Source organism: Oryctolagus cuniculus, chromosome 1 (genome assembly GCF_964237555.1).
Source record: "Oryctolagus cuniculus chromosome 1, mOryCun1.1, whole genome shotgun sequence".
Taxonomy (NCBI): Eukaryota; Metazoa; Chordata; class Mammalia; order Lagomorpha; family Leporidae; genus Oryctolagus; species Oryctolagus cuniculus.
In genome coordinates this window covers 150,466,133-150,489,728 of record NC_091432.1, presented here as the reverse complement: position 1 = coordinate 150,489,728, position 23,596 = coordinate 150,466,133, and the positions used below count along the sequence as shown (strand labels likewise).

General features: G+C 38.5%; 1 protein-coding gene across 7 annotated transcripts in view; it reads left to right on the top strand.

The window, feature by feature from the left end:
* The window catches only part of TLE4 (TLE family member 4, transcriptional corepressor), a 166,106-nt gene that overhangs the window by 72,442 nt on the left and 70,068 nt on the right, over window positions 1–23,596 (top strand). For 4 of the 7 annotated variants that reach the window (XM_070050442.1, XM_070050454.1, XM_070050470.1 and 1 more), the window contains 2 exons: window positions 15,825–16,026; window positions 17,292–17,308. In XM_070050442.1, the coding sequence (XP_069906543.1) occupies window positions 15,825–16,026; window positions 17,292–17,308 (219 nt within the window). Of the gene's footprint in view, window positions 1–15,821; window positions 16,027–17,291; window positions 17,309–23,596 lie in introns of all 7 variants that reach the window. The other 3 variants (XM_070050438.1, XM_070050461.1, XM_070050447.1) reach the window with 1 other exon arrangement.

Below are 23,596 nucleotides of genomic sequence, written 5' to 3'. Positions count from 1 at the left end.
AACCAGAGGCATCACAATACCAGATTTAAAGACATACTACAGGGCAGTTATAATCAAAACAGCCTGGTACTGGTAGAAAAACAGATTGATAGACCAAGAGAACAGAAGAGAAACTCCAGAAACCAATCTTAGCATCTACAACCAACTTAAATTTGACGAAGGAGCTAAAACCAATCTCTGGAGCAAGGACAGTCTCTTCAACAAATGGTGCTGGGAAAATCTGATCTCCACATGCAGAACTATGGAGCAAAACCCCTACCTTACACCTTACACAAAAATCCACTCAAGATGGATCAAAGAGCTAAATCTATTACCCAATACATCAAATTATTAGAGAACATTAGGGAAACCCTACAAGAAATTGGCATAGGCAAAGACTTCTTGGAAAAGAACTCAAAGGCACAGGCAGTCAAAGCCAGCATTGACGTGGGATTATAGCAAATTGGGATGCTTTTGCACTGCAAAAGAAACACTCAGCAATGTGAAAAGGCAACTGACAGAATGGGGGAAATTATTTGCGAGCTATGCAACTGATAAAAGATTAATAACCAGCAAATATGTGTACCTCTCACTTGCAAATAACTAAATAAATCTTTTTTTTTTTTTTAAAGAAAGTAGATCTTAGTAAAACATAAGAATGGGAATAGGAGAGGAAGTGGGAAGAAGGGAGGAATATTGGGTAGGGTGGGAATAATCACTATGTTCCTGAAATTGTATTTATGAAATGCATGAAGTTTGTATACCTTAAGGAAAAGATTTCTGGGGGAGAAAAAAGGAAACAATAAACACTCAAAGAAAAAATAATTGATATTGAAATAATCAAGAGGAGTTGGAGCCAAACCCACAGATGCAGACTTCTTAGGAAAAACTAAATGGTACATTCCCAGATCCCCTTAAGACAGTTCCAAGGCTAGTCTGCCCTTTGTGATGTTCATATTCTTTGTTGTTTTTTTTTTTTCCTTGGAAGGTTCATAAAATGGAGGAGTTTTTTCTTTGCTCAGGTTATTTCTCTGACCAACAGGGGCAGTGCACTGTGGTCCCAAAGCAAAGTGACAGTCATGTTGTATCTTTTTTTATTTATTTCCCCAGGGCGTTGCTGAGTTGACTCAAAGCAATTTGTAGACACAGCTCTGCAGAAGTTAATATCTGGGAGAAGAAGCTGTTGAGAAGGGAAAAAACACATTTAAGTTGCCGTCTACTTGGATTGAAAGTTCAGAAGTTGTATTTTCATTTCAGTTCATAGCTTTAGAATGTCCTATGAGCAAAGACAGATGTTGAAGGCAGGCTATGTTTGGCAGTTATCCTTTGCAGGCAGAATCTACCTTCTGCTGTGAAGGCTAGACCATTCCAAATGTGTTTTCCAGATGTACTATGGGCTTTGACCTCACCCAGGTCAATGAGATTGAGGAGATGTGCTTTCCTACTTAACAGAAAAACCCATGGAGAGAGAATATTCTTCTTTTCTATATTCTGACATGGTTGTGTGAGGATGTGAGGTAGTGTGTGGAGCTGTGGCTGCTGTCTTGTGATGGGGAAAATGGGATATAAGAGAAGCCAAAGGAATCAAAAAGTTACCTGAGCCCTAATGGTGCCAAGTCATCCTTCCACCCCTGAGGTTGTTATATGAGAAATTAAAAATAAATCAATCCCCTTTTACTTACGCCATTTTTATTTGACAATTCGCTGATTTGCAGATCAGCTGTCCTAACTGAGGGTATGTATGTATAGTTGTATTCTGTCCACTCTGCCTGTCAAAAAAAAAAATTCTATAAGTTTTCTAATCTGATAAAAAATAGACAAAATTATAGTTATATAACCATTCCTCCTCTCTTCTTTCATATCTGAGTAAGTGGTACAACCATCTTCCTGTTTATTTGCCCTGCTGTACAAACTATCTTCACTTCCTCTGGTTATTCTCACCCCCTTTCCCCTCCATAACCATGTCTTTTCAGTTCTGTCTCTAAAAGTAGATTTCAGCTCCTACTCCTTGCAGCCTGTACTGTCACAAACCCTACTCAGGTTATCATCATTTTTATTTGTTTGAAGCCCTGCATTCCTCCAGCTAGTCTCATTTCTTTTATTCTTGCTATACTCAGATCTAGTCTCTGTCACATTCTGAACTTTTTTGAAAAAAATAAAATTTTGTATTGTAGCTTAAAGTATTTTTTTCAGAGTTTCCCTAACTCAGCATCTTTATTTATTTTTTTTTAATTTTTTATTTAGTAAATATAAATTTTCAAAGTACAGTTAATGGATTACAATGGCTCCCCCCCCCATAATTTCCCTCCCACTCACACCCCTCCCAGCTTAAAGTATTTTTTTAGTCCTTAGACTTGTATAAGCCAGTGTGAGCTAGTTTTCACACTCTAGCTGAAAGTATTTACTAGTCTTTTTTGTTTTTTAAAGATTTATTTATTTGAAAGGCAGAGGTAGAGAGAGGTCAGTCTTCTATCCTCTGGTTCACTTCCCAAACTGCTGCAATGGCTGGAGCTGGGCTGATCCAAAGCCAGGAGCCTAGAGCCTGTTTCAGTTCTCCCACAGGAGTGCAGGGGCCCAAGCACTTGGGCCATCTTCTGCTGCTTTTCCAGGCCATACCAGAGAGCTGGGTCGGAAGAGGAGCAACCAGGGCTTGAATTGGCACCCATATGGGATGCTGGCACTGCAGGAGGCAGCCTTACCTGCTACAGTACAGTGCCAGCCCCTTACTAGTCTTTATATGGGCCAGTGAAATAGTGAAAAGGACTCAGAAATAGATCTGCTCATGTATGTGAGAGTGGGTAAGCAAATCTGTAGAGGGAGAAAGATGGACACTAATAAATAAATATCACTGACTGGAGAACTGTTTATTCTTGTGGAAGAAATTAAATTGGGTTCATGCATCTCCTAATGTGCAGAAACCAATCCTAAAAGCATAAAAAGACACAGCTTTAAACTTAACGAATATTTTGTTGTGGTGGTGGTAGAGTAGGGTTTATTCTTAAGGGGGTCACAGAAAGCTCAATTCACGAGAAAAAAAGATTGATAGCATATATTACTCAATGAAATGAAAAGCATCTCTTCATCAAAGGATATCTTTTAAAAAAATGAGACCAGAAACTGGAAGAAGATACTTACAAAACATGTAACCAACAAATGACTATCTGTACCAGTTAAAGAGCAATTAAAGTTTCAGCTTGTCAAACAAAATAGAGCCAAATACTCAACTACAGCCTATAGCTCTCCTTTTTAAATAAAAGCAGAAACCCTTTAGTGTGCACAGTCTGATTCCCAGAATACTCCTGTTTTACCTGACCTTTCCTTTGCCCACTGGATTTCTTTTTCTTCATTTGTCCCAGCAGGTGCTTGTTCTGTTCTGGGCTTTTGCAGTTGTTTGTTTGTTTATTTTTTTCTGGCCTAAAATCTTCTAGCTCTTTGCAGGGTGTTCACTTTCATATCCTGTAAGTCTCTCTTCCAGAATTAATTCTTCAGGAGGGCTACCTCTGTTTATTTGTATGAATGAGTGATTGCTTACATCTTATGCTATGACTTTCCTAGTTGAGAAAGTGTCCTAATAGGGCGGTGGGAATATTATTGGACTGAGTGGTGGAGGACTGTGCTCCATTTATTGATGCTGATGACATCTGCCAGCTCTCACTTTGGACTTCACACTTGTATGTATTGGCCTGGATTGGTGGTCTTCAGATTTCAGTTCAGGAGACTCATGAGTGCAAATTGAAATAATTCAGTCAGGGCATAATCAGTGTTTTTTGTATGTTTGCTTTGTCTTTTTTTTTTTTTTTATTAAAGAGTAGAAAGTGTTAAAGTGTGATGCATAGTAGTGTCTGGTATTTTGTTAAACTCTTTTCATTTACATATATATTCTATACGGATACATAGATGCTCACACATGCATGTGTAATGCACACCTAAGTTGTGGTTAAAATGTTAGAAAGCAACTCATCTAAATGACATCTCAGATTCAGTACATCTCTGAAGTTCACAAATCAATTAGATTAAATGCAGAATTACTGGAAGAATCTGACATAGAGGCTTTTTTAAATGCAGCTTTACTATTTTAAAGTTCTCAGAACTAATGAAAGCTTTTCTGAGCCCATTCTCTTAGGTTAGTGACTTTAATGACTAACATTAACAAAATAGGAGCATTAGTTTCATAAGATGTTAAACTTTCTAAAAATTTCCCATTTATAACATAGACAAACCTCCAGAAAATTTTATTTTTATGATTAATTCATTAGATCCTAGTTCAGGAAAAAAAATACTAATAGGCTCACCAGTTGGAAAGTAAACCAGATTTTTGGCTTTTTCCAACCCTTTTTTTGTTGATATTACTTTGTGATTTAAACCACAAGCAAGATTGCTTCTAAGGCAATTGCGTGCTTTTTGAGAATGCTTATGCTACATTGAATGTAGTACAGATGAGGTTGATGAATGAGAAAATTGCTGGCTTCCAGTTGGAGTTGCATTCTTCCTATGGAAGAATGAGGCTGTAGGTCTACCCTTAACAGCTTCTGCCTGGTCATTGTCCAGTGAGTCCCTGGTGATGAAGCAGTTGGGGACCTTCCATTAACTAAAATTCCTCTGTTTGCAGCAAAAGACAACATTTCAAATAGCATTTCCTGTGAACTCAATTCTCTAGTGATCTTTTTCTGTTATCTGTGCCAAACTTGAAGCTGCATGGAAATAATTCTTTCTTACAGAAAATCCAGTAAAAAGCTATTAGCAGAATTGAGTCTGTGTCTACCACCTCATTGCCATATATTTTCAGACATAATTACTGGTTATTTTTTCAGAATTAAATTAATTATCTTAATGGAGTACTTGCTTAAGATTAAAGGTCATTCCATTTTAATATTTATTCTCCTGAATGGCTTGATTGGAAAGAATACTTTATTTTGTATTGTGATTTAAGATACGAGAAGGTGGTGTTTCTTATTTGTTTCCTATTCTTTTTAATTAAATAAAGCACCTGAAGATAGTAGAGGCCTGCTATGTTTTTGAGAAGAATTTTCCAGTATTTTTCTCAAAATTTTCCTTAATTCTGATTATACAGGACTGCATTTACTTTAATGTTTAAATGACACTGCAATCTATGCCGTGATGGGGAATATCCAGCATGGGGGCCACGTTAAGATCTGTGGAATCATTTGGTCTGTCCCTGCTAAGGCAGTTGCATGTGGGACCTGAAATTCAATAAATCTGTAGTAGGCTAATCTTTAAGTTGATAATTTTGTATGACCTTCGGCAGAAAAAAGGTTCACCACTCCTGATCTATGCCCTCCTCTTTTATTCTTTGTTTTGATTTTTTTTTTCATTTAAAGTTAACATTATGTTAACCTGCTGGCTTGCAATTTATCTTAAATTGTTTCAGTAACACATTTGTGTTGAATTATGTACTCTTAATATACATTTCTGTTCTTTTTATGTTAGGAAGGTGAGAGCTTTTATGTTTCTTAGTGTGACTCTTGGATAAAGCAATAAACCTTTGCAGGTTAATTTGCTCTATAATTACACAGAGGAGCAGGGAGAGGACAGTGGACTTTCTTGGTGTTGAAGTACAGCTCATTAGATTTTACTACTTTTCAGCTTCTTGGATAATATCCAGGGAAAACTGACTCCTTTTTCAGGGATCCACTTTTGAGTTTTCCTCTGTTGACAAGAAGATTGTAGAGAAATTCTTTTTTAAAACCGAATTCTTGAATATTCTTTGACATTTGATAATTTAAGGTCCTTTTTTTAAGGAGAAAAGTGTGAAATTCAGTTCAGTGATTGGTTACTTACTGCTTTTATTTAAAGGTAATAATAATATTTTTAAACTTTAATATATTTCCCCCAGAAACCTTTCATTTAAAGAATACAAACTTTGGGGGCTGGCACTGTGGCATAGTGAGTAAAGTCACTGCCTGTAGTGCTAGCATCCCATATGGCCACCGGTTTGAGTCCAAGCTGCTCCACTTATGATCCAGCTCTCTGCTATGGCCTGAGAAAGCAGTAGAAGGTGGACCAAGTCCTTGGGCTTCTACACCCCCATGGGAGACCCAGAAGACAATCCTGGCTCATGGCTTTGGATCAGTGCAGCTCTAGATTTTGTGGCCATCTAGGGAGTGAACCATTGGATGGAAGACCTCTCTCTCTTTCTCTCTCTCTCTTCCTCCCTCTCCCCCACCCCCATCCCCACCTCTGCCTCTCTGTAACTCTGCCTTTCAAATAAATAAATCTTTAAAGAATACAAACTTCATGCTTTTCATAAATATAACTTTAGGAATATAGTGAGTTTTCCCCCATAGTACCCACCTTTCCACCCACACTCCTACCCCTCTTTCTCCTCCATTATTCCCATTCTTATTTTTAACTGAGATCTGTTTTCAATTAACTGTGTACCCTTAATGATTAACTCTATACAAAGTAAAGAATCCAACAAATTGTATGAAAAAAAAATGTTCTTCAGTAGTCAAGACACAGGCTTTTCAAAGTCATTGCATCTTGAGGTGTTAATTTCACTTCTATAGATTGCCTTTTAGGTACTCTATCGGTTAACACAGAACAGAAAGAACATAGGATATTTGTCCTTTGGAGACTGGCTTATTTCACTACATATGATGTTTTCCAGTTTCATCCATTTATTGAAAATGACACAATTTCATTTTTTTGTTACTGCTTTGTAGTATTCCAAGTTGTACATATCCCATAATTTCTTTATCCAGTCTTCAGTTGATGGGCATTTTGGTTGATTCCATATCTTAGCTATTGTGAATTGAGGTACAATAAACCTGGGGGAACAGATAAATCTTTCATATGGTCATTTTATTTCCCTTGGATAAATTCCCAGAGGTGGATGGCTGGGTCATATTGTAGGTCTATATTCGGATTTCTGAGTTATCTCCATACTGTCTTCCACAGTGACTATACCTTTTTACATTCCCACCAACAGTGGATTAGGGTACCTTGCTCCCCACCAGCATTTGTTGTTTGTTGATTTCTGTATGGAAGACATTCTAGGGGGTGAGGTGAAACCTTATTGTGGTTTTGATTTGCATTTCCCTGAGGGCTTCTGATCCTGAGCATTTTGTAAGTGTCTGTTTCCATTTGAATTCCTTCTTTTGAAAAATGCCTGCTTAAGTCCTTTGCCCAGTTCTTAAGTGGGTTGTTTGTTTTGTTGTTGTTGAGTTTCTTGATCTCTATATATCTGGTTATTAATCTTTTATCAGTTGCATAGTTCGCAGATAATTTCTCCCATTCTGCCAGTTGCCTCTTCACATTGCACAGTCTTTCTTTTGCGATGCATGAGCTTCTCAATTTGATGAAATCCCATGTCAATGTTGGCTTTGATTGCCTATGCCTCTGAGTTCTTTTCCAAGAAGTCTTTGCCTATGTCAATGTCTTGTACGGTTTCCCTAATGTTCTCTAATTATTTGGTGGTATTGGGTCATAGCTTTAGCTCTTTGATCCATTTTGAGTGGATTTTTGTGTAAGATGTTTAAGGTAGGGGTCTTGTTTCATAGTTCTGCTTGGGAGGATCTTTACTATTGATTCAATTTCTACCTTTTGGTCTGTTTGGGTTTTTATGTCTTCATGCCTCAATTTAGGTAGGCTGTATGTTTCCAGAAATCCATTTCTTCTAGGTTTCTCACTTTGCTGGCATACAGCTCTTTGTAGTAATTTCTGATGAATTTTTTACTTCTAGGGTGTCTATTGTTAACATTTCCTTTTTCATCTCTAATTTTATTAATTTGGGTCTTCTCTTATTTATTTATTTATTTATTGGTTAGTTGGGGCAGTTGTGTGTCAATTATGTTTATTTTTTCAAAAATCCAGCTCTTCATTTCACTGATCTTTTGTATTTTTCTGATTTCAATTTTGTTTTTTTCTTCTGTAATTTTAACTGTTTCGTCTACTAGTTTTGTGTTTGATTTGCTGTTGTTTTTCTAGGTACTTTAGATGCTTTGATACCTCATTTATTTGGTGCCTTTCCAATTTCTTGACGTAGGCACCAGTTGCCATAAACTTTCTTCTTAACACTGCTTTTGCTGTATCCCGTAAGTTTTGATATGTTATATTTTTGTCTTCATTCATTGCCAGAAATTTTTTGATTTCTTTTTTGATTTCTTCTATGATTCATTGTTCATTCACAGGCATGTTGTTCAGGATCCATGTGTTTGCATATGTTCTAGAAATTCTTGACTTATTGATTTACAGCTTTATTCTGTTGTTGTTAGAGAAGATACATGGTATGATTTCTTTTTTTTTTTTTTTTTTTAACTTTCTGAGAATTGCTTTATGGCCTAGCATGTGGTCTATCCTAGAGAAAATTCCATGCAGTGGTAAGAAGAATGTGTATTCTGCTAGTGTAGGGTGAAAGGTTCTGTAGATATCCATTAAGTCCATTTGGTCTCTACTGTCAATTTAATATGTTGTCTTCTTACTGATTTTCTGTCTGGTTGATCTGTCCATTGCTTAAAGTGGAGTATTGAACTCCCTATTACTGTTGTATTGGAGTCTGTGTCTCCCTTTAAATTCATCAACATTTCTTTTGAATAGCCAGGTGCCCTCTAATTAGGTGTGTATATGTTTTTAATAGTCACATCTTCCTATTGAATTATCTCTTAATCATTACATGGTGCCCTTCTTTGTCCCTTTTAACAATTTTTGTGTTAAAGTTATTTTGTGTGCTATTAAGATGGCTACACCAGCTCTTTTTTGGTTTCTATTAGCCTGGAATATCTTCATCCATCCTTTAACTTTCAGTTGGCATGTATATTTATTGGTAAGATGTGTTTCTTGTAGGCAGTAAATAGGTGGGTTTTGCTTTTTAATCCATTCAGCCAGTCTGTATTTTTTAACTGGAGAGTTAAGGTCATTTATTTTCAAATTGACTATTGATAAGTAACAACTTTTCCCTGCCATTTTTCTATAAATATTCCTACTTAGTTTGGATTTCTTTTGTACTTTTACTGGGAGATTTTATGCCTTCACTTTTCTTTCATACTGCTAATCATGTTTCTTGGTTTCTGTGTTTCTTTGTGTAGTACATCCTTAAGTATCTTGTAAGGCTGGATGAATGGTGACAGATTCTTTCAATTTCTGTTTGCTATGGTAGGTCTTTATTTCACCTTCATTCATAAATGATACCTTTGTGAGGTACAGTATTCTGGGTCAACAATTTTTTTTCTCTTCAGAATTAGAATATATGTCACCATTCTTTCCTAGCCTGTAAGGTTTCTGATGGGAAATCTGCTGTGAGTCTAATGGATGATCCTCTGAAAGTAATCTGGTGTTTCTCTTGTGCACCTTTTAGAATCCTTTCTTTATGTTTTATTGTGGAGAGTTTGACTAGGCAATGTGTCATGGTGAGAATCTTTTCTTGCCATGTCTGTTAGGAGTTCTATGTGCTTTCTGTATTTGGATGTCCCTTTCTTTCTCCAAATTAGTGAAGTTTTCTGTAGTTATTTCACTAAAAAGGCTTTATAATTCATTCTCTCTTTCCACGCCTTCAGGAACTCCTCTAAGACCCATTTAATGGGTCATTTGATAGTATCCCATAAATCTCCAACACTGGTTTTTAGTTTTCTTAATTCTTCTCCTCTTTTTTTTTGACCCGACTGTAAAATTTGTCTTCTAACTCAGATATTCTTTCTTCTGCCTCACCAATTTTGTTGTTAAGGCTTTCCATTGTATTTTTTTTTATTCTGTCAAATCCTTCATTTTTATTATTTCATTTTGGTTTCTCTTTAAAATTTCATTTTTCAGAAAAGTCTTCATTCATGTCATGTAGGGAATTCTTTAGTTCATGAATTTGCTTCTCATTACTTCTAAGTAATCTTATGATCAATTTTTTGAATTCTGTTTCTGGCATTTCTTCAGTCTCTTCATCTTCACATTCTAGTATTGTGTAAGTGTTGTGTTCTTTTGGGGGTGTCATGTTGTATTCCTTATTCTTGTGGCTTGAATTGTTATATTTTTTAATAGGCATTTGTGGTGATACTTTTTTTTTCCTCCCTGTGATAGCTTTTATCTTTGACCTATACCTCTGTGGCTTAGTGGAGTGTCCACTCTTTCAGTGAATACCCAGAGGTGTGTGCTGTGTATGGTCAGGGAGCTCTGTTCAGTGCTTCAGGGTGAGGGGAGTGTCTAAGGTGACACCCAGGTTGGGTGTGATAAATCTCTTTTTTCTTTTTAATCAGATGTGATGTTTGTTTAGCTCTGTTGGTGTAGTCTCACACTCACCTTCTCTCCACAAAGGAGACCCATGCGTGGGTTCAGTTTTTATTAGCACTGCCACAGGAACCCCACAAAGATCTGTGCAGTCCTTGGTGTGAACATCGATCCTGCAGCAATGACCCTCACCAGGGAGTCACAGAGCCTGGAGCATATAGAGCCACCCACAGTGATTGCCCAACATTCCAGCCATACCCTATGCCCTCCCACGCAACCACAGCGCTTTCACAGTCCTGGCACACAAAGCTCCCACAGTCATGAGCTCCCAGCCCACTGTCAATTCTCCCAGCTAGGGGGAAGAAATGTGCCCACTTTTTTTCCCCTCTGGGTTGGCAAGTAAGTACACTTTGTTCCAGAGTGCTCCAAGCCATCGTCAGACCAGGCTGTTCCTTTAGCTATATCACCAGTGGCTTGGGCTACTGCAGTCTGGTCTCACCTCACTCTCCACTTGGCTGCTGGAGTCCTGAGTTGTGCGTGTCCACACCCTCCACGTAGGTCCACAGTGTCCCTCTAATTTGCGTGGAGTTTCCCTTGCCATTTTCTAACTGATTCCCTGAGACTAGACTCTCTTCACTTTTTTTTTTTTAACTATCTTCCCCTAGACTAGAACAGTAAGTTTCCTTCCCTATTCCACCATCTAACCCTCTCTGTATTATTTCAAAGTCTGTCTTATATTATTATGACAAACCTTTTGTTAACCTAATCTCATTCTGTCTTTTTTATATTGTAAAAACACTTGGTAAAAATGGTTCCTTTGAACAGGACACCCTACTGAGTATACTTTTCTGGTTTGATATTTTGTGTGTACACTGGATGACTTTTGACATATGTTCATGGTAGGTCCTTCTCATTTTGTTTTCTCTTCTAAAATACTACTAACTAATGTGTGTGTGATTTGATTGTTTCCATTCATAAGATCTTGGAAAGGATTTTATTGTAGCAAATGAAAAATTAAATCTCTTAATGTTATGTGGTTTCTGGTTTCAACTCAATGACAGAAGAATGATGTTAGTGGAACAACTAGGGAAATCTTAATGAAGTCCACAGTTTCACTATTAATGTACTGATGTTAGTTTTTTAGTTTTGATATAATTCTTTGATTGCATAGGATGTCACTGTTTGTTGAAGCCAGAGTATGGGAGACCTCTCTATCTAGTAGCAGAAACTTAATTTATTAGAAGGCTTAAATAAGTAGACATATGACTAAATAGTTTGAGTTCCATTAGTTAGGGAAAGCTCTGTAGTGGATATATTTGAGCCCATTCATAATTTATAGTAAAATTTAAAAACAGAATGTAACAATAAGTGCAAAGCTTAATCACTTGAATATCAGACCTGTTCATTTTTAATATTTGCTTATTTTAAAAGTACTTAAATGAACAGTTACAGTACAAGCAGCTGACTTTGTCAATTCTTCTGGTTTCACTTGAAATTCTGAAGATGGAGATAGATGCAAGAAAATAGAACCAAAACTCACCAATTTATAAAATTGGTACTGACATTAGTTTACCTACTTGAGTTCCTATTATGTACAAGGAATATCAAGGGATTGCAAAATTCAAAAGAAACAGCTCTAATTAAAGGTATTATGGCAATATATAGATGTATGTATGTATATAAAAATGTATGAAAAAAAAGCCTTTATTATCAACAATTTCAGATTATTCTTGTTTATTAAGTCCATAGTATATGTGGGAAACTGAGTCTCTCTTCTTCAGAATCTGATAGTCTCTGGCTAGTCAGGGTCTTCTTACCCAGAAAAAAGTGATTAACAGTACTTTCATGAGGCACATAGCCAATGAATGACATAGGGTGTCCTTTGAAAGTAGTAGATACGTGGGATTTTCATAGACACCTTAAGGGAGCAGGTAAAACCTGAGCTGAGCCGAAATGGATGTGTACATTTTAGATAAACTAATGCGGGGCTTGTCCTGAAAGTCATGGAATGACATGAATTTAGTGGAAATAACTGGCAGTAGTGATGCTTAAATGCTCTTTAGAACTGAAATGAGCTACTGGAGACTTGCAGTCATCAGTGTTTCAGTGGTAAGAATTTAGCTAATATGGTCACAGAATTGATAGGACTTGATGGGATGAATTTAGCAGCATGGAAGAAAAACAAGTTGATGGTGATTGATAGCTTGAGCCAGTGGAAGTTGTTTATGGGTTTGTGTCAGACAGTTTCCTTTTCAGGTGATGCTGGACTGCCACGTGGACTTGTCTGCCTAGAAGTTAGGCTAGGAGGGATTAAGGAGCTTGGGATCCAGAGTTGTGGGAGTGGTTTGCATAGATGTGGGTAAAGCCAGAGTAAAGGAGCAGAAAGAGCAAAGGCCATGAAGGAAATAGAACAGGAGTAGGCAGAGAGGCACAGCAAGGCCAACCCTGGTGGTCGCTTCAGTGTTCATGAAGCACTGGAGGAGAGTTTAAGCAAAGAGGATGTGCTGTCTGTGGCTGCAAATGGGTCAGAAAAAAGAAAACTGCCGGCGCCGCAGCTCACTAGGCTAATCCTACGCCTTGCGGCGCCGGCACACCGGGTTCTAGTCCCGGTCGAGGCGCCGGATTCTGTCCCAGTTGCTCCTTTTCCAGGCCAGCTCTCTGCTGTGGCCCAGGAGTGCAGTGGAGGATGGCCCAGGTCCTTGGGTCCTGCACCCCATGGGAGACCAGGAGAAGCACCTGGCTCCTGCCTTCGGATCAGCGTGGTGCGCCGGCCGCAGCGTGCCGGCCGCTGCAGCCATTGGAGGGTGAACCAATGGAAAAGGAAGACCTTTCTCTCTGTCTCTCTCTCTCTCACTGTCCACTCTGCCTGTCAAAAAGAAAAAAAAAAAAAAAGAAAACTGTGAGAGCTTGAGTCCCTCTGTCTCAGTGGTCCCTGGTTTTATGAGGAAAATGGGTCTGGAGTGCAGACGACAGGGTGTGAGGAGCATGTGTGTGCATTGGGGTGGGAGAGTGATGGGAAGTGGAGCAGCAGATTAACGTGAATTCTTAAGAAGGTTTGCCTCTTTAAAGACAGGAACATCTATATAGGCAGTAGCTGAAGTGGGCAAAGAAAGGTTATTTTAATTAAACTTAACAAATGTTTATGAACTGCTAGCAGCATGTAAGGTACTGTGTGAGGTGCCGTGGAGAACACAGAAAGTTATTAAAGTACAGTGAGATTTTTTTCTCCCCACCTGTAAAGCGCTATTTCAAATTCTTTTGACTTCACATGGATAGTTCATCATAAACAAAATGTTAAGGACTCTGGAATTAAGGTTTCAAGCAGGACGCGGTTAGTGACAGACACCTGACAACAAGAGACAGCACTGGAAAATTAAGGGAGAGAAAAGACAGTAACAGCTTGTGCAGGTGGAGAGGGGCCAACTTAGAGCAAAGAGGAGCCTGCTTTCTCTAAGACAAGCATGAAGAGGAAGAGGTCATTTTAGAGTTGTTTTTGATATAGAGTAGGATGAGGTGAGGACTCCAAGGAGTCTACCATAAATGTCTTGTGCAATAGACAAATGGGGATGGGCATATATTCTGCCTTTGAAAAGATTTGGAATTATTGGAAAAAATACAGTTAGTGCTTACTTTTTTATCCTGTGAGAGAAGGATAATCAAAGTGAATCATTACAGGTGTTACTGGTTTGGACAGAGATTTTGCGTTTGTTGGTTTAATATGTAATGAAATAGACATACTTTAAAATCGATCATATAATGTGTGAGTGTTCATGTGAGCTCTCCCAGAGCTTAGAGTTTGGGAACTGAAGTAAGAGAGACCTAGTTGTGTATGTGGGTTCTTCAGAATGCTTGTTAATTGCACTCCAAAGACTGAAAGAAACTTTGTACCCAAACTGTATATGTGAACTGTTAGGGGAATTTAGAGGGGGAAGAGAATTGGTGTGATTTTCTGGCTATTTCAGTTGAATAAGGTTTTGAAGTAAGCAACTGTATATTTGCCTAAAGTCCCTATGTTTTCTTTACAGATGTTATTTTCTATGTATTTGGAAAATATAATTGTGTGCTTACACTTTGTGGTCACAAATAATATGTAAAGAATTGTGAATGTGATTTTATACGTCCAAATGGAGAACTCTATTACTTTGAAATATCCTGTTAGGAAAGTCTTTGGCAGAACTTTGAGGGTAGAACTTGGTTGGTAGAGTGTATACATACTGCCCCCCTTTTCCATTTCATGTGTGTAAACTTAATTTCATAGTGTTCCTACTTTATTTCATTGACCATATTTTAAGTATGTGTAGCTAGCAAATAGGTGCAGGTCAATAGGAAGAAAGTACTAATTAATATTTTTCAAACACAGGAAGACCTGAGGAAAAGGAAGAAAATAAAAGTAATTTGGAGAGGTGAAAGGATGCTCACTTTTTTATTTGAAGTATTTTTAAAAAGTATGTCAAGATCTTTCGGACTGGAATAATTTAATTTTTAATGCTATTTGATGGCATCTTGCTTGGAAAGAAAATTATAGAAGGGATTCTTTGGCTATCATAGTTTAGATGTGAACGTGGCTTATTTAAAGACAGTAATTAAAATTTAATCACTATAAAAGTTAGTCTTGAATTAGCCAACATTTCTTTTGGGAGAGTATTGTTCAATAGGGCTTTGAGTTGAAGGGATTCCTATTGAGGGATATATTTAACTTAGCATCCTCCCTCTTTTCCTCCTCCCTGCTTTGCACTCAGAAGAGGCAACAGGGCTGCCCACAGTGGTTCCTGTAGCTGAGCTTGATGCAGCCTCGGCTGAGGTCAAGCACTCCCATTCCAGCCTCTTGAGGGCTTTCTCTGTGTGTTGCCAGTATGCTGGTAAAAATGACTTTAAACTCTTGTCAGCGCAGTTACTGGTGCATGCATCACAGTCCCACTCAAATAAACCTGTCACAACACAGAGTCGGCCGCTAGAGAAGAGTACAAGGGCAGGCCTCTAGCTTTTCATTCGAGCATCACTAAACGTGCACAGAGTGCCCAATTATTTCAGCATTATTGAGCAAGCCTACAGGAGGACCCAAGCCTTGCTACATTAGATTTTCTTTAGTAATTTGCTCAAGTACCGCTGAGGACACTTAAAGGGCTTAAAAACGGTGGCTGCAACCAGTTTCCTTTTCTGGGTTGTTAATTCAGGTTTTCTCTTTCAAATTAACTCTCACTGCATGCTGTGCAGCGGTTCTGGGAGAACTGTTTAACACTAATTTTCTCAATTTTCAGCTTTTTTTGTTCAATATAACTGCTTTAACAGTTGTTCATGTGTATGTTTTTCTAGAAATATATGATAGCAAGGCTTTATTTTTATTTTGGGGGGAACAAAATAAAGACTCTTGGTTAAAGAAAGCTATTTGCATTTAAGCTTTTAAAAATTACTTAGAGAATTTCAGTGTTTAAAAATTATTTACAGTATATGTGCAAAACCCAAAAATCTAAGTAAGAAAGGTAGCATTTATCAAATCTGTACCTCTTTTCCTTCTTCCTTTTAAAAATATCTGTTAGAGATAAATCATTCCTTAATGGGTACTGTGTTTTTTTTTTTTGTTTGTTTGTTTATTTGCACCTCCAATCTCATTTTGTTGGAGTAGGGGTAGATACTGGGGGACAAATTCAATATCTGTGTCTAATTTTTCACAGCAGCAACAACTCCAGGCTCAGCATTTATCACATGGACATGGTCTGCCAGTGCCTCTGACTCCACACCCTTCAGGGCTTCAGCCACCTGCTATTCCACCCATCGGCAGCAGTGCTGGGCTACTAGCCCTCTCTAGTGCCCTGGGAGGCCAATCTCACCTTCCAATTAAAGATGAGAAGAAGCACCATGAAAACGATCACCAAAGAGGTGAGCAATCCTCTTGGGCTGTCAGTGTCTGAGATTACCTTCCTGCTGCAAAGAGTAGGTATTGGATACCATTGTCAATTCTGCTCTGAATTTGATTTTGCCAGTGACTAAACAGAATTTCTGCTGGCAGGTAAATTAATTATTTGGAGCAGTCATTTGCCAAGTGATACCCTGGTGGTTGGCAAGAGTACATGCCCTCCCCAAAGGCAAGGGGACTGTTACCTGGTTAATCCCTCTGATCCCTCCCTGTGTTCCCCAAGTCAAAATCAGTAGTGAAATCCCACAGTGCAGTGTTTGAAATAATGTGTTGCATTGATAGTTGATTTTGACTGAATTTATTTTGGGGCAGCAGACTTACTGATAGAGGCTCACTTGTTATTTGTCTGAAGCACTTATAGTTTATAAGTCAGATGAGCCTATCTATATGGGGCTATATGGGGGGGTAAAAATCTCATGGTAGAAAATAATATCAGCAGTCCTAGTAATTGAAAAGGTACAGCCCAAATTAATGAAATCTGTTGGCTTAACTACATTTCACCCAGTCTGTTTAGAAGCATGAAATTAACTAATTTCTTCTGATAAGAATGACTCAATTATTTATGCAGTTAATTGATTTAAAGGCCAGTTGTGCTTCCTTCCCTCCACTAAGATGGATGAAGGTATAGAGACATTCTGATTCGACTGTGTATGTCTGCACTGTGCCTAATAATTATTTTTATTAGTTAATGACAGGAAAGCAAAGAAAAAAGCCTCTCCCAGCATTCCTTTGTAGGAATTTACTTGGCGTATGAGCAGTTCATTGGTTTGAAGGGTGTGGTTCATAATTAAAAGCTCACATCAACTCCTATTTCAGTGTCATTACTAAGAATTATAATCTTAGATAAATGATTTTTATCACACAAGCATAAATTTCCCATCTCTGATGTTGGAAACACTGTAATATTTGTCATCTAGTTATCTTAATGCTATAGTCAAGAGCTGATGCATGATTGTAAACACTTTTATAAGTAGAAAAGTTGATAAGGAACAGCAACAAGAATGTCTAGTGTTGGTCCTTGTGAAATTGTGTCCAATAGATTGGTGTTTTGTGAATCTGGCTGAGAAGTATTAATAATTAACCTTATTGCAAGGTTGGCATCTGTGTAATTTATTATTAATCAGAGATCAGGTTTGATAAATGTATGATTTTGTATAAACTAACCTAGTAATTTTCTTTTCTCCTTCTTCCCACCACTTTGCTTGTGTTGCTGCTGTTTTGCCTATAGACAGAGACTCCATCAAGGTAGGACTCAAAATTCACAGATGAAGGAATGACTTAGAAAGATTTTAAACGATCTGAATGAATCTTGTAGTGGACTCTGAATTTTGAGAATGATTTGGTGGGCTTTGCCAAATAGTGGTTAACTGCATTTTTGATTAGTTTCCACGTGTGTGCTTGAGGTTTTTGAAAATGTGGTTCCATCTCTGTCTCAGAGTCAGATTGGGGGGTCCAAAGTTGACATATCCGATTTGGCTAACTTTACCCATTTTATTACTGGTGCCATGTGAAAAAGAGTAGCTGCTTTTCTTCACTTAGACTTTGGCCATTAGAGATAATGAAATGAAGCAAATACATTGGTTTATAAGGAAATTAGTCTCATATTTGGGGAATCAATTTCAACCTACAGAAATCTTTATCAAGACATTTAAGAGCATTTTTCTTCACTAGAGAGAATTTTATTTTGTAAGCAACATCTTGGTTTCCAGATAGCTGATTAACTCTACTTAGGTCTTACAACTATTTCATCTGCCTTCTGTATCTTTCTTGACAAGATGTTGGGAAGAAAGGAGTATCTAGGGCCTGATGATTTGGATAACACCAGAGTGGGATATACTAAGTATATTTTACTGAACAAGCAAGAAAATGGGCTGCTGTGGGAGGGAATGAGTAAAGTATAGAAATTCCCTTGATTACTTTTGAACCAGGCATAAATGTAAATGTGCCATTGTATTACATACACCATGTGTTACTTAACCAATTAGAAGGAAAAGATAGTTCTTAAGCATTGGCCAAAGTATAGATGCTGTCAGTGTCTTTTTTTGTATTGTATAACAAGTAGATATTTGGAGCATAGGTAGTTACATATCTGATAGTTTCTAGGGAAGTTATGTATATGAAGACTAAAATCTTTCCTTGCACTCACCTGTGCTGTCACCTTGAATGCCTCTTTACTCTTTGTCCTTTTACAATAAAAGGAAATTGAGATGACTCTCTGAGCCCTGAAATAATGGGTAATAAAAATTAAGAATATCTGTTTTACCCTTCAAAAATCTTTGTAATTTGAAAGGACATCTGCTCTTCTATTTAAATGTCAACACTTACAATTGGAACTACACACATTGAATTATTTCATTTTGCATTTATAGTTGCATATCTTGTAATATAATATGCATATCAATACCTAGATTAAAAAATTCCTAATCAGAGTGTAGTAAGTGTTCCACACGTGTACTTACAAAGTAATAAGTAAATGCATTGACCAGGGTTAGCTGATAGCAGCCCTTGGAAAGCCTATGTAGTTGTGCTGAAGCCACATTATAAACATTCCCTGACTTCTTATGATAAATACATACCTCGAGGCAGGCCAGAGAATTAAACAAAAGCCTCCTCTCATGCCCCACTCCCAGCAGACTGTGAAAATATTTATACTCCAGTGCACACTTTTGTGTCAGTTACATTTTCTGTTCCCTTACACAGGAGTAGGGTGTATTTTGAAATCATCTACAAATCATTCAGGGTGAGCCTGGAAGTGTCTAGATAGCTGGAAGCCAAGGGTAAAACAAAAAGGAAATAGAGCTGGGTGATTTTTGCCTTGATTTATTATGGAATGGTGGCTATGACTAGATGTTTGTGTTGGGTACCATTCTCAGATTTGAAGTTATGTCTGATCTGGGGCTGTCCTCTATCTTTGCAAGTTGAAATAGTTTGCTCATTTTCTTAAATGTGTTCTGTGGTGCTCAGAGAAACACTTGCTTGTTCCACCAATTGCCTTCAACTTCCTGTAAACTATTCTGTTTAAGAGGGACTTTTTATGATTGTCTTCTGTGTGACTCAGGATGGTTTTTATCAGCAAGAGCATACTGGTTGCCTGCAGCTGGAGTTGGGCTGGTATGAAATAATTTATTCATGCAGGATAATGCTCCTTAACATTTAACAGGTAATGAACGTGACATAAATTTTCCTTCTTGCTTTTAATTTTTCCCTTTCCTCTTCTAATGTGCAAACAGGCAGCTCTGGTGCTCTAAATAATAAGTAATTTTTGGCCATCTGTCAAAAGGAAATTTCAATACAAATTTAAATTAATGGTGCCTGAAATTTTTTATAGCTCCTCTAAAAGCCTCTAATGTGCAGAAAATTTTGAATCTGCTGTAGTAATTAGTGTTGCATGTAATGAGGATGTGGGCAATGTTATACCAGCCCCAGTGTAACATTTTGATATGGTAGCGAAATTTTGATTTATACAAGGTTGTGGATGGATTTAATTGTGAGAGACACTTTGAAATGTTTTCTTGATGTTCCAGATTATTAAGCAAGGCAGATTTCAGAATAGCATATAAAATATAAATTTAAACTTACTGTAAAGATTCGAGTAATTTAGGTGCTTTACCTTTGGATGCTAAGTAAATGAAAGACATTCACTTGTTAATGTTGGGCCTTTATCTTTCTTTTCCTGTGTCTCCTTGAAGTTCTGTGGACATGAAATCACATGCTATTGGCTTTATTGATCTTGTTTTCTATAGCTCTAGTAGCCAGGTTCATCCCTAAGCCTGTTATTTGAAGACCTGTATCTGAAGTTTTTCAACAAGGCTGGAGAATGTAAATATGGATCTAAAGGAGAGAGCACTGTAGGAGTCCAAGAATCAATTTCCTTGGTAATGAGAAAATGGAGCAATATGTTGGCAGGACTCTTGGCGTAAGGGACCATGGAAGCTGCAGCGTTCCTTGCTTGTCACTTTACTATCCAGTGACTCCATGTGCCTACAATAAGCCCCACTTTAGAGTCTGGAAAATAGTAGGAAACACATACTGTGATCGATCTACTCGCACCATTAATAGTAGGATGAAAAGTCCAAATTTAGCTCTCCAAAAGCCCTGCAAACTAGGTTCTTCCATTTTCTGGGTCAGGGCTGGTTTCTCTCATCCCTAGAATAGGCATGAGTACAATCCTGGAAATATTTACTGAGGCAGTGGAGCCTCCATTTCCCGTTCCTTCCTCTGAAGACTGAAGGATAAAAGTGGTTGGCTTTACTGTAATGACAGAATATTCCCACATGCTGCCAGCAGCTTCCCAGTGCTGGAAGGTACCAGTTCGTAGAGAAGGAGTCACCTGCCTGAAGTTCTGCGGGTTTCTGTCTAGTCCTGTGAAATGAGAACAAATATTTAGAGCTGGGAAGACCAAATTGCCTGAAATTTGGTAGGAATCTGAGGCTGAGAATTAGTATTTTGTCCTAAGCCCCATGTCTACATGTTCTAATACCTTTTAGCAAGGAATAGGCACCAAAATCAAGACTCCTTTAAGTTGAAATAACAGAGTTCACTATCACCAAGTACTGACAAGCTCCACTGCCTCCACTGAGATGCTAATATTGTGTTTTCTGTATTATTCCATAAGTAATTTATGTATCTACATTGGTTGTCCTGTGTTTCATCTGAGTGCAGTAACTTTATCAGGTCAGGTCTCTGAAGGATTTATCTTTTTGTATTTGTAAAATCTAGCAGAAGTAAAAACATTCTTTTCCCTCTGAATGATGTTGTTCTTTCTGTTATTTTGTTAGAATGGTATCATCAGAGAATGATCATTGCCAAACTGATCTCCACAAGCTCAGTACCAATTTAAAATGCCCCCCACAATGTTTAAGTATGCTTTTACGCAGTACACTGTTAGGGAACTTCATGTAGTGTTTGACATGCTGCCGGTATGATGAGTATGGATAGTATACTTTTTTTTAAATTTACATATAATTATTATCAAGGTAAGTACTTTTCTGTGGGCGTATATACTGTATTCCTTCTCCTGTGTGATTTCTTTATTTTGTGTAAAGGTTTTCGTGATGATCCATTCATCGGTTGTGTTTCGAGCAATCCTTGTTTATTCCACCCCGACTCCATTTTGGTGGATAACTAAAAAAAAAAAAAAATCATACATTGTTTTTCTCCCAGTTATTTTACATTGACAGTAAAGGTTTATCAGTGGAAGGTTGTTTTTATGTTCAAATTGACATGTATAATTTAGGCCAAAAAAGCACCTTTTGCCATATTATTTGGGTGGTGAGGTGAAAGTAAGTTTTTAGTCCAAATTAACACAATAATTGCTTCTATGAGTGTTTTTCACATTAAGACTTAATGGTTGATCTAATGGCCAAGGTTCTATTCCAGGATATTGTGTAACCTGTGTGCATTTTCCCCTTCCTCCTATTTTTCCTGTCTCCTGGGAATATCAGTCTAAAAAGAGTACCTTCAACCCTCTGTATGTTAAGTATGCTATACCTTCTGAAAGGTCCCACATGGGAAAATAGCAGAGAAGAAACTGTCGCTCCCCCTCTTCGTGGAGGAACGACACAGGACCCTGCGCTGTTCTTTCGTCTGCTCGGCCCTCCCCGGGTTTGCTGCTGGTTCTTCCCGGGTTGGCTACTATCCCTTCCACCTCCGTGGAAGGGCAGTTCCCCCTGGCCGCATTCCCCACTTCCGCAGGGGAGCGGCACACCGTCGGCCGGCTCTTCTCGGGGGCTGCACAGGTGTTCCCTCAGCTAGATGTTCCCCATAGATGTTCCCTCGTGCATGCCGTCTCTCTCCTCCTTTATAGTCCTCCTCCGCCAATCCCAACTCGGCTGCCCACACGCCGAGTACGCTGCTCTCCAATCAGGAGCAAGTCCTACAATTTATTAGTTGAACTGGAGGCAGCTGTGCGGAAGCTGTTTACTTCTCTCCCAGCGCCATATTGTGGGAGAGCAGATGCATAGAATAAGTCCTAATTCGAGTAACTTAGTCTAGTCCGGATTGCTCCCCACAGAAACCACTTGAGAAGGAAAGGAATTAGCAGGAGAGCGGCTAACCACTTGGCCCAGACAGTTTTTTTTTTTTTTTTTTTTTTTTTTTTTTTGACAGGCAGAGTGGATAGTGAGAGAGAGAGACAGAGAGAAAGGTCTTCCTTTGCCGTTGGTTCACCCAATGGCCGCCGCGGCCGGCGCGCTGCGGCCGGCGCACCGCGCTGATCCGATGGCAGGAGCCAGGAGCCAGGTGCTTTTCCTGGTCTCCCATGGGGTGCAGGGCCCAAGCACCTGGGCCATCCTCCACTGCACTCCCTGGCCACAGCAGAGAGCTGGCCTGGAAGAGGGGCAACCGGGACAGAATCCGGCGCCCCGACCGGGACTAGAACCCGGTGTGCCGGCGCCGCTAGGCGGAGGATTAGCCTGACAGTTTTGTTTTGACCCTGCACTCATTCCTTCCTTACACACTCCTTCAACATAAGAATGTTGGGGTGGGCACTGTGGTGCAGCAGGTTCATCCTATGTTGGATTGCCCATTGGAGTGCCAGTTTGAGTTCCAGCTACTCCTTTAGACCTAGCTTCGTGCTAATATTTGCTTGGGAAGGCAGTAGATGATGCCCAATGCTTGTGTCCCTGCCATGTGGGAGAGCCAGATGGCATTCTAGGGTCCTGGCTTTGGCCTGGTCCAGTACTAGCTGCTGTGGGCATTTGGAGAGTGAACCAGTGGATGTAAGGTGTGTCTGTCTGTCTGTCTGTCTGTCTCTCTATTTCTCTCCGTCCCTCTGCCTTTCAAATAAATATTTTAAAAAGATAGCATTATCGTTTGGGAGAAAGTGTGATGTGGTAAATTTGCATTGCTATTGACTTTAGAAGGACACATTATAGAAACAAAGATATAATGTAATAAAAGGCTAGATTTCAAAGGGGAGAATGGGTGGAATCGATAAAATACTAAAATCAGTAAAATACTAATAAAATAAAATACTGGTCTAAACAAACAAGCAAAATAATAGTGGACTTTCTATATCTGTTTTTTCCCCCTCGTTGTCAATAATCTTGAGCGGCTACTTGAGGCCTGTGACTTGGACATTACCAACTTATCCACTCAATCCCACTGCTCTCCCTTGAGCCATTTCCCACTAAAGGAATGGCTCCTAGTTTAGATTTTACCTGTGAGGGTGCTTATCCTGTTTCGTACATGAGGAAAGGTTTAAAGTGTGAAAGCCCTGTCCAAGGTCCTATAGCCAATGCTGTCCTCCAAGGAAAGTCCTTTTGGTGACTCAGTCTATTCTGTTATTAAGATTAGAAACATATTACAGAGGACAAAGAAACTCCAGACACCCAACAGCTAGGTACACAAGCTACCTATCATATTTAGCCACATTTTTATCTGTTCCTTTTTGGTTATGAAAGTTTTTAAAGGACATCCCAGATAACGTTCATTTTGTCATTAAGTGCTCAAGATGTAAATTGGACATGATTCTCTAAATATTTTTGAATAACCATAATGCCCCTAATCACTGATTATAATTTTTGATGTCTT